We start from the raw sequence: 18,774 nt of genomic DNA on the forward strand, positions 1-18,774 counted from the left end.
TACGTTACTTCAAAATTTTTCACTTCTTTCAACCCTTCAAAATAAGGAGTAAATAATTTAAAAATATATAAAATTTTAATTAATTTAATTATATCTCATTTTCTTTCATATTTTTCATAATATAACCAAAGATGAAAAAATCTTTTTTGTTTTTTTTTTAACATTTCTTTTCTTAATACTTTCGGAACTAAACATAATATTAATTCGGACAACCAAATACAGCATAAAGAAATTTCAAAAAGTCAGCACAACCAACCATCAAACAGACACAAGCATCTCTCCTTATAGGACCGACTGCAGAATCTTCCTCTACTAAATGGTTGGAAGAACCAACTGAGACAATGAACGAAAATTCAGTAGTAAGTAGACACATACTAATGGTTCCATTGTTTTTCCCGGAAAATTAGATGATAATATAGGAACTGAAATTCAGTAGGTAAAGTAGATGCAGACACATGAATCCATTGGTAGAAACAAACCAAAATATTTGTCTTTTATTTTGTGCTATATACTAACCTCCCTCTTTCCTCAGAATCCCCAAGTTTTCCTAGAAAACTCTGACCCAAACATAATACCGAGAAAGATACAAAAACAGAACCAAAACCTAATCCCCAAGTTTTCCAGGAAAATTTGTTGACCCAAACATGCTCCTCAGAATCCCCAAGTTTCTCTAGAAAATTCATTGATCCAAACATACTGAGAAAGATACAGGAGCACAAAAACTTAATCCCCAAGTTTTCTTACAATCCACTCCAGTCTCTGTTTATGTAACTGCTTGATCACCAAGTAAATCTTCAAAACTTCTCTGATTTCCAAAATTCTACCAGAATTTCTTGAAAACCCCTCTATGAATATAGAATGCAGAAGGAATTGACTAGAGACATTGTGGTTTAGTTGATATGCAAAATAGCATAGTTGATGGGGAGCAGACAGGAAAATATATCAAACTCAGGAAAGCATATATTGATTGAAGGATTTTGAGATCTCATTATTAACATTTCCTGATACAATCACAACAAACATTTTTCAGATATAAGATCATAGTTGGGCTACTGGCAACACAGAGAAGCACCCGGTCTGTTAAAATGTTTAGTAATTCATCAACTATATAAAGAAAAGAATGGGCATAAACAATAGTGCTTACGCGTCAAAAACTGTGGATCATGGAGATGGTCCTGTCGGATTGTGGGCCTCAATATCTACATGCCGAATGCCAGGAACAAGCTCCTGGATCTCCTTTTCTAGCCTGTCAACTTCACTACCCAGAGCTGTAACCACTTCCTCACCATAGTTTGCCATGAGAACTCAAGTGAGTTATTTTCATGTTGTTGGTAGACTTCAGCGTAAATGTTATTTGTTAGTTTATTACAGTGCATACCATAGTTTGACATCATCCGCAGCAGTGCAGAATCGTCCTCCTCCTTTGCAGCGTCCCGAAACTGAATATCATTAATCCTGTTGGTTAGATACCCATCCTACAGAGTCCAAACCACACAAACAATGTCCCTAATGATTTTGTACAGGCCCAACCTGCTGGAGCAAGCCATCAAGATGGCCTCCATTTTGATCAAAACCCAACAAAAAATGAGTTGTCCTCCGGATGTGATGAACAGAAAGGACCTTTTCATTTATTTATCCTTTTTTTCAGAGCAGGGGATTAGAACAAAATTTGTACTTGCAGGGCACACGCTTCCTAAGCAATTTACACATAATCCACAGTGAGACTAGATTCTCTCATGTATTTGCATGGATAATTGGTAATATAGATTTCTATTTAAGAAATGGGTAAGATTAATATGCATTCACCCTTCTCAATCTTATCCCAACCCAAAAATCCCAGAAGCAAAATAAGATAGAGAGTAACAGGTCCATATTGACTGGATGACATTTATATACAAGCTTAAAACAATACAATTTAGGAGACATGTAACATTCATTTCAGAACATCTAGGGATCACAGGGACTTCTAATTGTTTGAAATATTGCAGAACTAAAAGCACCTACATGCGTGTGATGCCATGTAACCTCAGTTTCCTGACCACCCTTTTCAAGGAAACACTTGTATTTGTAAAAAACTGACAGCATTCACCCATGCAAGAAAAAACGGCTGACAGTACCAAATTCACTGACTGTTATATGAAAAAGAAATGTGGAATGTCAAGTACCTTGCCAAGGGTACTTACATGTGACACAATTGAAAAGCAGTTACAGCTTCCCCAAGAAAATTTATAAAAATAAAAATAACACCAGTTGGTAAAAACTAACCTGTCTGGCCCATGTTTCACGTCCTGTCCTTTTCAGATAATTTTGCACCACCACCACGCCATTGAAATCTGTTGCATACAACTTGCCACCATCAACACACTGAGATCCAAATAGTGCTAATTTAAAGTCTAATTGAGAGTTTATTCTTAAATGGTTAGAAGCGTTTTCTATTGCTTGAACAATCATCCATAGCAAAATTAGGTGTCGGACAAAGTTGCAGAAATGACATTTGAAAATCTAGAGAATCACTTCAACCAATTCTACAATTAACACATGGTAGTTGTTTCTACTAAATATCTTTTTTTTTGTTATATAACATATTCTCAAAAACATTATCAAAAGCATTTTTGGTTTATATCCAAATACTAATTTGATTCTCTTTGGAAAACCAATTGGCTGCTAGTGAGATAATGTTAAACCTCTTTCTATAGTTTGAATAATAATACTAATCAACCTCAAGTTAGCACAATTCAGAAGCAAACACCAAATTCTGAGCCAATACCATCTTAGGCTTGGTTCCTAGTCAACCACAAACAACAAGCCAACATAACCTCAGCTTACTTATTGAGCTAACACAAAATCCTAAAGCCAATACAATCTTAGGTTTACTTCATGAGCAGAACACCAAATCTTGAGACAAACAATCTCAACCTTACTTCTTAGGTCATTATTTCCTCAGGAGCGGCAATCTTGGCTCTAGCACCACTTGTTAAGACTAATGCATTGGTTTTTTACATATGAAAAACCGATTCATAGTCATTAAGGTCAAGCTCAACCTCTTTATATGGTTTGAACCACACAACATTAGCATCAAGCTAACACAATCTTGGTACCAACGCCATTGGAATCATATTAAAAACTTTAGCTTGATCTCATTGGTAGTTAATTGGTCTTCGGCCAGTTTGAACCGCACAACATTAGCATCAAGCTAACACAATTTTGATACCAACACCTTTGGAATCATATGAAAAAGCTTAGCTTGACCTCAATGGTAGATAATTGATCTGTAGCTAACACTGCTCGAACCATATGAAGAGGTTGACTTGACATCATTTGTAGTCACTTGATTTTCAGGTAAGGTGGCTAATATCTTGATTCTAACAATAAGATGCATAATAATGCATGGTAAACCAAAGCACAAAATGAAAATATATCATAATGATGTATGCATATGGGTGTGGAGATGTTAGATATCCTCATAGAGATATTGACCTATAGATAACCAAACCACATAAAAATCTGAAAAATAAGTTACTGTGGCAAAGGTTACCTATTTCTGCCTTAAACCTAAAGAACCCAGGTCCAATCACCTCACTTTTACAATCATATAGAGCATCAACTACCTACAAAAAAAATAAATAAATAGAGTCGTACCCGTCAAACTGGGACAAATGTGTATAACAGTAGCTATTGGGATAGAGTTATTCAGTGTAGAAAACAATACCGGATCATTTTTCAACAAATTAAGAACCTTTTCCATATCATGAGCATCAATTGCTCTACCAATCAATGCATGCCGATTCCTCTGGATGAGAAATATAGCTACCTGAATAAAAAGTTCAACTCAAACACATCACTTTAAACCATGCTAATAAGTCATACGTTTTGTTCGTATAGAACATAAATAACATATTCTCATACTAATTAACCTTGATAGATATCTATAGCTCTTTCAATGTCTCCAAACACTTTGAACACTTCGTAGTTGTAAGTTTTACAAATAGCCCTTTGATTAAACCCTGATCTGAACTTTCGCAGCCATATCAACAACTTCCCTCATCAACTAGAAGTTGGGTCATGCTACCGATTCTCCATCAATATACCACTTGTCTCTTTTTCTTTAGGTCTCTATCCTCCAAATGCCAGTGGCAGTGTTTGTGCTAAGGTAAAACACTATAAAAGCCAATGGTACATTTGGAAAATGATACGGCCATACTTTTGTAAAGGAATTGATTACCTTTAGGGTAGTGTATACAATTGCAAGCATTTGCATCTATTTCACTTGATGGGAATATTTTAGTGCTATATAAATTTTTAGGTAAGAAAAAAATGGAAGGTAAATACTACTTACCATTCCAAGTAAATTACCAACCACAATTGAACCTATTGGATCATAAATTGGATTTCCAGTCGTATTTACAGCAACTAGTGATGCTCCTGCAATAATAAGACCAGTAACTGCAGCACCATCCTGCTTATTTAAAATCATTTGTTAAGAGAAAGACGACAACAGAACAAGCAATAAGATAAAATGAATTGCTTAAAGAGCAGACAACCACTAGCTTGCCAAACTATAGTAAGCACCAAGCACCAGCAACAATAATATGCATAATCAGCATACATATATTCACACAATAAAGAAAAGGACAAAAATTTGAGAAAAAAAAGAAGAAAAATCGACTAGTCAAAAAGGAGAGTGCCTTGAACTTCTGAGAGTTTTCAAAAGCAGAAAAAGAGGCCAAACAGGTGATCTTTTGTTCAGAATCCTGATGTTAAGAAAAGTTGCCAAATTACATGAGCACCACAAACTTCATGATAGCACATTTTCCCAACTGAAGCTGGAAATGGATTCTAGATAATGAAGTTCTGTGCATACAACAACTTTCTCAGCACTAGAATTGTCTTCAATGCTTCAAGCATCCTTGAAGGTAACATCTTGATCTTGTACAAATCCATAGCACAAGAATATGATAAGAGTACATGATAAATGGGTCGATCCTCAAATGATAATGAGGTATTGAATGGTGTAGCTTCTAATGGGGGTTATCACATATTAGAGGCAGGAACTGGGAACGGAAAAGCAATCAATTTTGGGGAAGATTCTTTTATATAAATGTTAGGAGGATTACACAAATCTTTACCACCATAGATAAGTAGGTGGAGTGTGATGTTATTTTGATATGCCACAAAGTTGACACAGAAATTTCCAAGATTTGGAGTCAAAAAAGTAGCTCAAATCCTTTTTCCTGTCCCTAGATCAATATGTAAGATTGCTCCTTCCCCAAGGAGCTACATTAGAACTTTTCAGTTTCATCAAAAGTGGCTTTCATCAGTTTAGTAACTCTTAGAAGAAACAGGTGGCGATTGGTGGATATTTTCTTTACTCCAAAATGCTATGTGAGATAACTCTGAAATGTTATGTGCTTTTTTAGTCTCAATTGGAGGTGGGCAGTAGGCTATTATTTGCTCCTCAAACTGTTGGCTCTCCATGACTACTTGGTTCACATTTTATTTATGGATTCAGGCTCTATTGGGTTATGCCCAACTATATAACAGGTTTTGCTAATGGGTGTGGCCATGCAACATGAAAGATAACCATTTCTGCGGTTCTACAATTGATGTGGAAGAAAAGAAGTAAAATATTATTAATAGGATGAAAAAGAAGCTAAGGATTGAGCATCTTGCATTATCATTTGCGGAAGAACCCTAATTATTCATCCTGTAAAGTTCCAATGATTCTACATCCTATGGTGTCAAGTCCCTTCTTCTGCAAACTGTATTTATAATAAAAAAAAATTATTATTAGAAAGAAACAGTTTGTGCTGTTGAACTTGGAAATCTGAGCAAGAAAGCTATTACCTTGATCTCTAGAAAATTTTTCATGTTACATTCACCATTAGATACTTATTATAGCTTTCCCTGTACTACAAACCATTTTGAGAAATGAAAAAGAGAACTTGGAGTCTCACAAGCTTGTGAGCAAGGAGCATATATTCCAAATCCAAGATCAAAGCTTCACTTGGTAAGGAATGTTGCAACCAGATTTAAATCCTAATCCTAAGAAGCATTTTTTTCTTTTTTCCTTTTCCACTGGAGAAATAAGAGTTACATATTTATGTTAGAAAAAAGGATGTTAGCAAACAAGGGGGAGCAACTCTAGTACACAGAACTTATAGAAGACTTAATCTTAAAGTAATGCTGTCATTATTTCCAACCATTGAAAGTGAACAAGGCACAGGCAATTACCTCTGTCATGACTGCAACAGATGTAGGATCATGACCACGCCAAACATAATCTCTCACCTTCATTCCCTCTGCAGCTGCCCCTTTCTTGACAGCATGTATGGCTACTACAAGAGAAGCACCTAAAGAAAAGCCACTGTTAAGGGGAAAGATGAAGAAAGATAAACTACAGAAACTCTTGAAACAACCCTATATCACAAAATAATTATGCAATGAGTTGTACCTTCAATGAGGAATGAACCACCAATAACCAAAGCCGCATACTGAATATTTGCAGGAGGCTGGAAAGGACATGCTCACAAATCAATAAACCATATACCAAAGCAACTGGTAAGAATCTGGAAGGAGAGAACCAGAGAAGTTCTAAGTTACATGTGAAGTCCACAAATTTTGTACTCCGTGAACAATTGTAGCACCAGAACCAAGACAAAATATACCAACAGCAGAAATCAGAGACCAAACGAATCTTTCCTTTGAATAGCCATAACTGAAGAACACAAATAAAAATTTCAGATTATTCATATAGTCTATGAACAAAAGAAACAAGTTGTAAGCCTCAATATGAATATCCTTCATGCATGTGCCTGTGTGTGAATTTTCCCAATAGAAAATGCACAGTTCACTGGCTGGTGTATGTAATTAAGGGTTCAGGTTGTGTCAGACGAATCCTTTCTTTTGCATCCGGAGTGGCAATGTGATCATAATGAATTCATTCCATGATTCTGTTCTCAACTGAAACACCATCCAATTTGAACTATCAATTGAATTCAAGTGCTTTAAAACCAGTCTAGTACTTGGATCAAATCAGGTGATAACTAATCCCATTCTGAATTCATAGAAGAAAAGTGCACAGAAGTATTCACTCCAAGGTGAAAATCCAAGATTTATCCAAATAATTATAATTTTTCTATTGAAGGTTTCTCAGACAAAATGATGATGATGATGATGAAATTGCACAGAAGTATTCAGTCCAAGGCATAAGTCCAAGATTTATCTAAATAATTATAATTTTTCTATTCAAGGTTGCTTAGACAAAATGATGATGAAGAAACATGGACAAGTACTTTATATCTAGATCATAGTTGTTAACTTGTAAAACGTATCGTGTATCATTTTTCCATTTTTCTATATTGAATATTTTATCATATCGTATATATATAGTGAAAAATAAATAGAATATATATGTATACAAGTGCATATATATTGTAAATATAAAGTAAAAAGTAATATACAACCAATTTCATAAAAGATAGTAGGATTTAAAGAATTAAACTATGTCATACCATATGAAAACATTGAATGCTAGAGTTTAAAAAGTTCAATTTAACAAAATATAAGTTTAATATAAAATTTCATCACAAAATCCATAAAAACAAACTTCTTAGATTTTTACATTTAGGTTTTAGTTCCAAATTCTACCAAGGCATAAGTACTTATGTGTTGTTGATATAAATGTCTCTTTGTGCCATCTCCAAAGTTCCAACTTTTCATGTTTGTCATTATCTCTTCCTTGCCTAAAAAAAACCTAATAAATTAAGTAAAATTTTTTTATTCACTAATCACCATCATTTTCATTGTCAATATCAAAACCATCGAAATGGAAATTCTCCGATATTCATTATAAGAATAAATTTATTTAAATTCCACTTTGACCTTTGACAACATGAATATAGCTTTCATGTAGGATTATCTTTACTCTTTCTCCTTTTATGATCAATTTCTAACCTTTTTGTATATATTTCCTTTAACAAAATACTTTTGCTAAAAATTATGAAAAATAGCTAAAAGTGTATATATCATTTTATCAAGCATTGGATGATGTATCGTATATGTATCATAAGATACACTTAAAATAAGATATGGGTTGCTAAACGCCTCGTATCATGTATCCTGAGTTTTTAACAACTATGATCTAGATAAAGTTTGATCCATATGCTGAATGGTGAAGTCAATGTAAATATAACAAAGACAAGAACATTGATGCCAAAGGTGACCTCTGAAATGAAATACTCACGGGTGGATAGCATCTGGAGCACGCCTTGAGCTACTCAGACCATATGCAAGAAGAGCCTACATTGTGAATATGTATTAGTTTCTCTGCATTCAATAACTACAAAATCAACACAAATGTAAAACAAGAGTAAAGGATAAGAATGTCAGGAAGATGAACAATTAGACTAACAGGAGTACCTGATTTGCAAAATCTGCGGCTGAGTGCACAACTTCAGCCAACATAACATGGCTAGAGGTTGTTAACCAGACCCCAAACTTGAGAGAAAAGACGAGGAAGTTACACCATAATGCAGTTCTGACTGCTCGTTGGCTAGAATAAACATGTTAGGCAGACACAAAAGAAAACAAAAAAGGTCAGATGGTGAAAAGTGGGAGCTAAATTTCTGGTCCCTAATTGCAAAAAAGGCTCAAAATTATTGATAGGTTTGGATTCAGTGCAGTTCATTAATATGCAGCTTGGATTGATGTCATCCACAATCACTCCACTTCCTAAGAAAGTCACCCATAAAATCACACTAGAGGAGAGAATCAAGAAACAAAGGAATCAAAAGAATGAAAAGCTTTCTCTTTCATGACTGCTTGCATCAACTAGTTAATTTACTCTTTTCTTGTATTAAATCAAAGATAATGTTACAGATTTCCAAAACCATAAATATACACACTCCTAAAGGTTTTGTAGCCTATTTCTGTGAACTGGGACATTCCAACTAACCCCATTTTCATTTTCGGGTTGCTATAAAATAGTGCCCCAAAATAAAACATTCCCACAAATCTTGCCTCACTTTCCCAAAACCAAAATACATGTACTCCGACTCTTATTTGCAAGTCAACCACACAAATGCTCACATGATCAATCAACAAACCAACTTACAGCCCCAAAAATGGCCAGAAAACAACTCAATTTACCTGTCCTATAGTAAGCCCTTAACATGAACTAAATAGTCCCAAAAATGCAATTCAATTCAATTCAATTTGTTTATCTTATGGTAAACTATTAACATGAATCAAATAGGCCCCAGAAACTTAATATTCTACAGTAAGCCATTAATATAGCTCAACTAGGACCCGAAAATTCAATTCAATATAATTCCACAGTAAGCTATAAAATCCAATCATGATTAGAACAATAGCAATAAGGAAACAATGTAGGTCAATAAAAGAAACCAATGAAAACTAATAATATCAATATCACCTGTGCTGATCATTGATTTCAATGTTCTTAACTTCCTTGGCTCTAGTAAAAAAATCTGCAAAGATCAAAGACAGCCAACATCAACCCACAAAATGGAATAAGAATAAAAATAAAACCACACCATTCACCCACCTTTAAAGAAAAAAAATACTCACTACGATTGATATAGTGGCGATTAGAATCTAAGGAGGTTCCACAACTGCACAGAAAATTCCGCAATATGGGCCTTGGAGCGAAAAAAAGGGCTCCATTTTCTGGGAATTTACAGTAAGAGCTGGGTTGTTGAAGGCTGTGGTTGAAGGATGGAGAGGAATGTAGGAATTGGGAGAGAGTGAGGAGGCGAGAGAGGGGGAAATGGGAGTAGTGGTGGCGCGTGAGGAGAGCTGGAGATGGGTTAGGCGTGAATCGAAGAAGGCAAGAGCCTATCTTCTTGTTGATACTTCTCTGCATGCTCCTTGCTACTCTTCCTCCATGGAAGCCCTCGTTTCAGAGATTTCAGGGTTTTGAGCTTTTTGGTTTTGTGAGTTGGAAGGGTTTTTGGAGAAATGGGAGGAGAGAGGGGTTTCTGGAATTGGAACATGCTTTCTGATGTGTTTTTCCACTTTTGGGTAAAAATAAAAATAATAAAATAAATAAATTTATTATTATTATATTATGACTCTATATGTTCAAGTCAAAATTTATTTTATGATACAATTTATTTTATAAAATTGAAAATATTTATATTATAGATAAAATAAATATTATATAAAAAATTATTTGAGAAAAAAGGTAAAAAAGATGGCATTTATGTTGAGGAAAAACTTTCCCAATTTTAAATTTTAGGTTTTTTCATATAATAATTATAGAAAAATACTTCAAAGGTTGGCTTCTCTTGCTACTTATGTTTTTATTATTTAAACAATGATTTTTCTTCAAAAAAAAAAAAAAAAAACCTACTCTTAAACATTATTTTAAACAATAAATATTGTATATAAATAAAATAAATATTGCACAAAAAATATAGTATATAAGAATATTATAGTTAAAAATAACTATAGTACTTTTGTTTTTTGGATAAATATGTATACAATATATTCATTATACTAATTGTATTTTTATCATAATATTATAAATCGATACCAATTTTAACTTAGTTTTATGTTGTTTGGTTGTGAATGAGAAATTTGCTGGAAAGAAAATTAAATTTATTAGGCATGACCTAAAAACAAAGAATAAAATCCATTTTATTCCCTCAACCTTTTGTGTCTCTTACACTTTGTCCCACATTCAAAATCCAATGCACTTCAAACTTCTTAATGGGTAGCACTCAACTTTTTTTTTTGGATAATTTTTATTTTCATTAAATGGATGTGCTCCACACGTGATGTAATAAGAGGGTAAAAATGTCATTTAAAAGATATCCATGGCCCTAAAATCTATTCCTTCATTTTTCTCTCTAAAAACCTTGAAATCCTCAAGTCTAAAAACACACACCTCTTTTTAATCAATCCTCCTATTTTGCTAAGACAATGAGTCTAATACATTATATGTTGGCAATTTTGTTTCAATATATTCTGGCTCAGGAAAGTATTTAAATAGTAACTTATTCTCTATTGAAGATTCAAAGTTGTTGTTGGTTAAACCAAAAGTTACAGGTAAATTTAAAAAGGTTTATTCAGTGGCAAGTTAAGTGATTAAAGGGTTAAAGTGGATCAATATTTTTTTTATAAGCTAAAAATACTTGAATTAATGTTTTGGAAAAACAAGAGACACTCGAGCGGTGGAACCAGCGCTCAAGTGCTTATCTAATACTCAAGGACGCAAGGCGTTCAAGCGATGGTTAAGTGCGTTCAAGCGGTTGTCCTAAATCTACAAGAATATGATAGATTTCTTTTTTGAAATTTTACAAGTATTCTTTTTGGGAAATTCTATTTATTGATCCCTTAGGCCTGTAGGCCTACATAAACCCTCTATTAATCCCTTTTAGGGTTAGACATCTTGAGAGAGTTAACTAACTTACCCTATCATTCCTAATCTCTCAAGAAAAAATTTATAGGATTGAATTCCAGGTTGTTGGAAGAACTTGCATCCCCTTCGAGGCTGAGAGGAATCTACTAGAGCATTAGAAGTGTTATGTCGCGAACATGGATCAAGGTATAAGTGCTCGAGAATAAGTTTTTAAGGTAAAATGGTCAATTAAATTTGTGTACTTTGATCTCAAATAGTGGATTGTAGATTAAAGGTCTTAGACCTCATGGTTTTTATTTCCATAGTTAGTGTTAGGTTTTTCCACATAAAAAATTATTATGTCTTTTGTTTGATATTTGATTACTTTTGATTATACCTAATATCTTCAAGTTTTATTTTGGGTTAATTTGTCAATAATTATATTGTATTATTTGAAAACACTTATTCCCTCCTCTTCCCTTTTAGGTGTTATCCTATTGGACAAAAGGTTTTTTCAATTGGTATTAGAGCAAGTTTTTCTAAATAAAAATCATATTTTTATCGAGCTTGCAAGTCCAGTATGGAACAACCAAGGTTTAAAGCACCCCTAAATAGTCCACCCTATTTCGATGGGAGTAATTATCCCAACTAAAAGGCCTGAATGATTTTCTGAAAAGGCAAGGAGAAAAGGTCTAGAATGCAACAAAATATGGATGAAGACTTCATTGAAACTAGATGTGAATGGGAAATCTACTGATGAATTAAAACCCAAAAAAGAATGGCATAAATTAGATAATGAAGAAAGTGATGCCAATACTCGGGCTCTCTTTAGCATATTCAATAGGGTAAGTCCTAATGAGTTTTGCAACATAGCCATTTGTAAAGATGCTAAAAAGGCCTAGGACATTCTCCAAGTTACTCATGAAGGCACTTTAGTTGTGAGGTTGGCTAAATTGCAAATGTTAACTTTCAGGTTTGAAAGCATTAAAATGCAAGAGAATCAAACTTTCTCTACATTCTATGCTGAATTAAGTGACATTGTGAACTTTCTTAACTTAAGAGAACAAATCCCTGACTTTAAAGTAATTGGAAAAATCTTGAGATCCCTTCTTGAAAGGTTTAGACCTAAGGTCACTGCAATAGAGGAAAGCAAGGACATTTACTCCATGAGGATTGATGAACTTGTTGGTTTTTTTTCAAATCTATGAAATGACCTTTCTAGACTCTCATAAGCCTAAAGAGTCTACTTTTAAGGGTATTGAAATTGAAGAAAAAAAGTCTGAAAATCATAATGAGATAACTAGGGATGGACTAGTGCTCATGGCTAAACGTATTAAATGGGTTTGAAACTTAACAATAGACCTAATAAGAACAAGGACTTGGGAAAGGAAAAAAGATTTGGTACGTCTTCTAAAGAAAAAGATAAAGTAGAAGTTACGAAAGAGAAAAAATGTAAAGTGTTTTAATTATGGAGGTTTAGGACATTTTTCTACTGACCGTCCTAGTCTCAATGACATTAAAAAAAATTGTGCAGGCTACGTGGAGCGACACTTACTCCGGTGAGAGTGACTCCATGACTTCTGAAGATGCAAGGTATGAGCAAAATGATTATTTAACTTTTATTGCATCTGTTGATTTTGAGCATGATACTGATAGTCATGAGAGTGAGTATACTAATGAATAGAATGCTAGTTTTCTTAGAAATATTGTCATTGAATATAGAAAACTGTTTGAACAATATTTGAAGACTCATAAAAAGCCAAAATTGAATATTTTTGGTGAAAAAAAGACTAAATATCTTGCAAAAATTTTATTCGTTGAGTTTGAATATCATTCTTTCCTTGAGAGAAACAATATTCTAACTTAAAAATTTGAGACTAAAAAACCATCAATAAGGTTTTTCACCTTAGGACTAGTGTTGGATGAAATTCTTGAGAAATGCAAGTCCTAAGGAGATAAGAAAGGCCTCAACTATATTAACAAAACTAAGACTTCCACAAGTGGAGGCATAGTATTAGTTAAAGGTAAGGAGGAAACTCCTAACCAAACAACATCTTCTAGCACTCTCTCACTATGCACACACTATAAGAAGTCTGAATATACTCAAAGTAGGTGTCACATTAGATTTCTTGAGAGGTATGAGTCTCAACTAAATAGGCTTGTGAATGAGTTTAATCTCTAAATAATAATATTTTGAACACTAGGAGAGGGAAGAAAACCAATACAGAGCCTAAGACTCAACAAAGCTCCTCTAAGTCACCACTTAAAACAAGTATGGATGAGAAAAGATAGGCCTAAGTGTCAGGTTGCTTTCACAACCCTTATAGCTAAAGCCCTTAGTGAAGCTCTAGGGATATGATAGATGATAAGTCTTTCGTCACCTCTCTTAAGGATTTTAATGGAGGAAACATCACCTTCGGGATGGTAATGTAGCCCGTGTGAGAGGTAAAAGTAGTACCTCTATCTCTGGATGCCTAGATTTAGATAAAGTCCTTTATGCTAATGAACTTAAGGGTAATCTTCTTAGCATTAGCCAAATTTATGACAGTGACTATAGGGTAAACTACTTTCAAAGTTTGTGTGAAGTGATAAACAAGGAAGGAAAAGTCATTTTCATTATGCATAGAACAGTGGATAATTGCTATGCAATAAATTCTAGTTCTAAAACCTCTTTGGTTTGTAGTAGGGCTAAGCTTGATATCATTGAGTTGTGGCATAGGAGGCTAGATCACATAAAATATAGACATTTGGTCAACATAACTAACAAAGACCCAGTTAAAGGTATCCTTAAGTTGAGTAGTGAACCTAAATCTATTTGTGGAGAGTGCTTGAAAGGTAAACAAGTAAAAAACTCACAAAAATATTCAAGGGAATAACACTTCTAGCCCTTTAAGCCTTCTCCACATGGATCTCATGGACCCTATATGAAAATAGAGAGTAAAGGGTGTCCTTGCCATAGTTGATGATTTTTCCAGGTATTCCTTTGTAAGTTTTCTAAAGGAAAATTTTGAAATATTGAGCACTTGAAGTCCTTGTGCACTAGAATTCAGGTGGAAATAGGTAATCCTATTGTTAGGATTAGGAGTGATAGTGGGAGAGAGTTTGACAATGTAGAAGTTGATCTCTTTTATGAATTAAAGGAGATTAAACATACTATTTTGCCCTTAGAACTCCTCAACAAAATGGAGTGGTAGAAAGGAGGAATCGTGTTCTTTAAGAAATGACATGAGTAATGATTAACATGCATGGTACTCCTATACAGTTTTGGACTAAAATGATTAACACGACTTGCTATACTGCCAACAAGGTTTTCCTTAGGCATGGAACAAAGAAAACATCCTATAAATTATGGATTGCAACAAAGAAAACATCCTATGAATTATGGATTGGTAGTGAGTGCTATATTCTCAAAGATAGAGAAAACCTAGGTAAATTTGATTCTAAGTCTAATTTGGGTATTTTCCTAAGTTATTCTAATAAAAGTAAAACCTATAAGGTTTATAATCAAAATACTAAAATTATCCAAGAATCTTCAAATTTAGTCATCAATGATTTTGGATATGATTAGGAAGTCATTGACTTAGAAAGTTTAACCTAAGAATCAATTGGGAATAACCTTACAAAAGTTGTTGACTTGATGATAGTCCTAAAAGTATCCTAAAGAGGTAATTGACCCCAGCAGGGATGAAAAACCACTTGAAATTGCAAAGTTAGGTGAAGTGGAAAATAAACATAAATCCAGAGTACCCAAAAATCACCCTATCTCAAATGTAATAGGAAACAGGGATGATTCCATGGTTGCAAGGAGACAATCTAGATAAAATGAGATGGATTTTTTTTGTTATACCTCCTAATTAGACCTAAAGAATGTAGAGGAAGCCTTAGGAGATAAATCATGGACTACTGCACTATAGGAAGAATTAAATCAATTTGTTAGGAAGGATGTGTGGTACTTGTTAGGAAGTGTCCCAAATTCCTAATTAGTATAGATTCTTTTTTTGTAAAGAATATTATATAGAATATTTCTAGGTTGATATATTATTGTAATATTAAACTTCCTTATAAAATAAGGAAGGTTGTTGGAAATATCTCTATAAATATTCTAGGTCATGAGGGGAAAAAGTTATGAGATGGAGATGGACCTGTAGAGACTATACAAGGTGGAGAGAGATGTGAGGAAGAACGGGAGGTACTTTATAGAGCGAAAGGGCTCGTAGTAGGGTATGGATACAAGGAGTGGGGAAACATGTGATGTTTCGGGAACCCAATAGTTGTATTTAGTTCTGTCATCTGTAATATTCTCTATTGTATAGTGGAATCATTCTCTCTCATCCTTGGACGTAGGCATGGTTGGCTGAACCAAGTTAAAACCTTGTGTACCGCATGTGTGATTGTTTTATCTTTGTGTTCTTGAACTAACATTGTTGGCATCAAAGTTTTCGCTAGCACTACAACTGGTATCAGAGCTTGGGTTGAAGATTTCTAGAAGAGTAAAAGATTACAAAGCACACAAGATGAAAACAAAATGAATTTTCACTAAAGGTGGAATTGATTGCTCTTTCGTGGTGATATGATACAAAAAGGTTTGTATCATGGAGAGATTGAAGATTAACTTCATGAAATTTGGTCCAAGGTGGAGATTGTTAGGAAGTGTCTCAAATTCCTAATTAGTATAGATTCTTTTTTTGTGAAGAATATTATATAGAATATTTCTAGGTTGATATATTTGTAGACCCCTATTTGGGGCTCATCTCTCAGGCAGCCTGTTTTGACAAGTGTCACAATCCCATAGGGCCATGTGTCGCCTTGTGGTTGGTGGTCATAGAAATAGATAGTGGAATTGAGGAGCGAGTGAGAGTTTGACACGTGGCATGGAGATATTCTGGCCGTTAGTGAGGAGCGTATATTTTCTGTTAGAGGAGATATTTGCAGGGGGAGGCTGCAGAGTAGTGGGGGCTTTTGGTGGCTGGTTCGGGGGGGGGGGGGGGATTCCTTAGCTGGTGGAGGCAAGCTAGACGGGAGAGGGGGACATTTTTCGTTGCTGCAGGCAGGAAGCTAGAGTGAGGGGTTTTTGAGAGAGATTTTTGGGTGGAGCATTGGAGATAGAGAGAGCAGCGAGTGGCAGCCCAGGACTTAAGTTGAGGAAGAGACTTCCAGGTATAGTCATTATGATTTTCCTATATATTTTCATCTTACAGTTGTTCTCCTGTCTCATTCTCTGTAGTTTTAATTCTGTTTATTGGGTGGTGTTGATTTGGTGATTATTAGTTTAATATTTGAAGAGCTTGCTACATTTTATGCTCTATTCTGGCAAATATTTTTCATCTTAACCCACTGATTGTTGGACCCATGGATAAAATGAGGAAATGGGCTCAACATATTTGTTAAATGCTTCATGTTCTATTCTCGTTTTTGCTCTCTTGCTCCTCTGTTTTCTCTTGAATGCACGCTCAAGGCTTTAAGACTGTAAATCTGTGCTGGTGCGCTGGTGGAGAATGAATTGATTTGAAGAACATTTGAGGTATAAAAGAGATTTTTTAGATGTCCATGAATCTGGGTGGATGTATGGGGCATATAGGTATTAAATCAACGTAGCAGGGTATTAATTTCCTATGAATGGTCAGTAGCTCTGGTCAGAAGGTCAGAAATCTCGCTCAATGTAGGAGGTTGGTGCTTTCAGTTCCTCAAATCAGAAATTCATTCCTTTAAGGATTGATGACTCTGGTGTTTGGATGGGGAGTTCTCTATGTATATCTGGTGGGAAAGTCATTCTTCTGGGTGGAATGAGTAAATGTTCACCTTCTGTCACTAGGAGACACTGAGTCTAAGCTGAACCTGACAGTCTATGGTAAGAGGATTGATGGGCCCAAGTTCTCGCACTGATTCATCTTGGAGTATCTTCACTGATGAATCACAGCAAGTACGAGGACTTTCAATGCGATAAATATACAATGTCTAGTGCTTTTGCTGCTTCTGCTGTCATTTAATCCTTGCATCTTGGGGAAGGAGATTCATGGGCATATGCTGCGAATATGGTTGGATTTAGATGGCATGGTTTGGAGCGCATTATCAGATATGTATGGGAAGTGTGGGAGTACAGGGGAAGTTTAGCATATTTTTGATGAAACTGTTGACCGAGATGTGGTTTCATGGATAGCAATGATTGATAGATACTTCAAGGAGTGAATGAGGAAAGAGGGATTTGCACTGTTCTTAGACTTATTGAAATCTGGGATATGGCTCAATAAGTTCACTTTTTCTGGGGTTCCTAGTGCATGTACAGATCATGCTGCAGAGGAATTAGGTAAACAGGTTCATGGGTATATGACGAAAATTGGGTTTGACCCTTCCTCATTTGCAGTTAGTACGCTTGTTCACAGGTACACAAAGTGTGGGAATTCCTAGAATGCAAGACAGGTTTCCAGTGGGATGCCAATATCGGATTCAGTATCATGAACTTCCCTGATTAGTGGTTATGCTCAGAATGGTCAACCTGATGAGGCTCTTCAATTTTCTGAGACAAGTGTCCATATTTAGACTTCCCTTTGTGCGTCTTGATATTGGGTAAGAATCTGACCGACATGCAGCTGTAGTTGATGTCATTACGAAGCTCTCAGAAATTGGTTCCTACCAAGAAGGAGAGTCATCTCAGTTGGCTGCTGTTGGCATTTTCGTCAGCACTGTTGATCCTCTGAAGGAACCCCCTTTTGTTATAGCCAATACTGTCCTCTCTATTCTTGCAGTTGACTACCCAGTCGACAAAGCTTCTTGCTATGTCTTAGATGATGAATCTTCTATGCTGACATTTGAAGCTCTGTCTGAAACTTCAGAGTTTGCAAGGAAATGGGTTCTTTTCTGCAAGAAATATAGCTATCTCGCACTTGACAGGATTGACTTCAAATGGCCTGGCAGCTGCTCTATTGGTATGCAGAAGACCAATGAAAGTGAAGAGTATAATAGTGATTGAGGACAAATGGGAGAATTGCAGATTCCATAGTAATGGTGGTTGGGTTGAGAACTGTCATTGCTGAAACCAAACTTGAGCAGAAAGTGGATGATCCTAATGGTGTCATGCTAGATGAAAACTGTCAAAATTCTAATTCCAGAACCACCGTCTCAATACCCACCATACCTATCTTCAACTTCCGTCATCATACCTTCATATCCCACTTCATTCCCCACTTGCTCAATCTACCATCCACGACCCGTTTCTTACACCCTGCATGGCCCATAAACTTCATCTAAAGCCTTCATCGAGGTTTCAAAATTTACCCATCCACGTGCATGGGAACCATGCAAACCCGTGGCCATCTTTCAAGGATCACTCCACCTTATGCCACGCACCCTCCACACCCATATTACTATTCTGTAATACCCACGAAACCCATTTTTCCCTACTGCCCCATTTCCAC

General features: G+C 35.2%; 1 protein-coding gene across 4 annotated transcripts in view; it reads right to left on the reverse strand.

The window, feature by feature from the left end:
* Positions 1-375: 375 nt before the first annotated feature.
* Positions 376-18,774, reverse strand: part of LOC117922281 (metal tolerance protein C4-like) — a 41,951-nt gene continuing 23,552 nt past the window's right edge. Inside the window, exons 1-14 of one of the 4 annotated variants that reach the window (XM_034840356.1) lie at positions 9,589-9,995; positions 9,434-9,488; positions 8,419-8,551; positions 8,243-8,298; positions 6,601-6,715; positions 6,452-6,509; positions 6,232-6,350; positions 4,337-4,456; positions 3,710-3,811; positions 3,536-3,608; positions 2,266-2,333; positions 1,379-1,439; positions 1,145-1,286; positions 376-1,001 (exon numbers count right to left, since the gene is read on the reverse strand). In XM_034840356.1, the coding sequence (XP_034696247.1) occupies positions 1,162-1,286; positions 1,379-1,439; positions 2,266-2,333; positions 3,536-3,608; positions 3,710-3,811; positions 4,337-4,456; positions 6,232-6,350; positions 6,452-6,509; positions 6,601-6,715; positions 8,243-8,298; positions 8,419-8,551; positions 9,434-9,488; positions 9,589-9,883 (1,380 nt within the window). In that variant the 5' untranslated portion in view covers positions 9,884-9,995 and the 3' untranslated portion in view covers positions 376-1,001; positions 1,145-1,161. Of the gene's footprint in view, positions 1,287-1,378; positions 1,440-2,004; positions 2,130-2,265; positions 2,334-3,535; positions 3,609-3,709; positions 3,812-4,336; positions 4,457-6,231; positions 6,351-6,451; positions 6,510-6,600; positions 6,716-8,242; positions 8,299-8,418; positions 8,552-9,433; positions 9,489-9,588; positions 9,996-18,774 lie in introns of those variants that run through there. The other 3 variants (XM_034840357.1, XM_034840353.1, XM_034840354.1) reach the window with 3 other exon arrangements.

Source organism: Vitis riparia, chromosome 9, assembly GCF_004353265.1.
Source record: "Vitis riparia cultivar Riparia Gloire de Montpellier isolate 1030 chromosome 9, EGFV_Vit.rip_1.0, whole genome shotgun sequence".
Classification (NCBI taxonomy): Eukaryota; Viridiplantae; Streptophyta; class Magnoliopsida; order Vitales; family Vitaceae; genus Vitis; species Vitis riparia.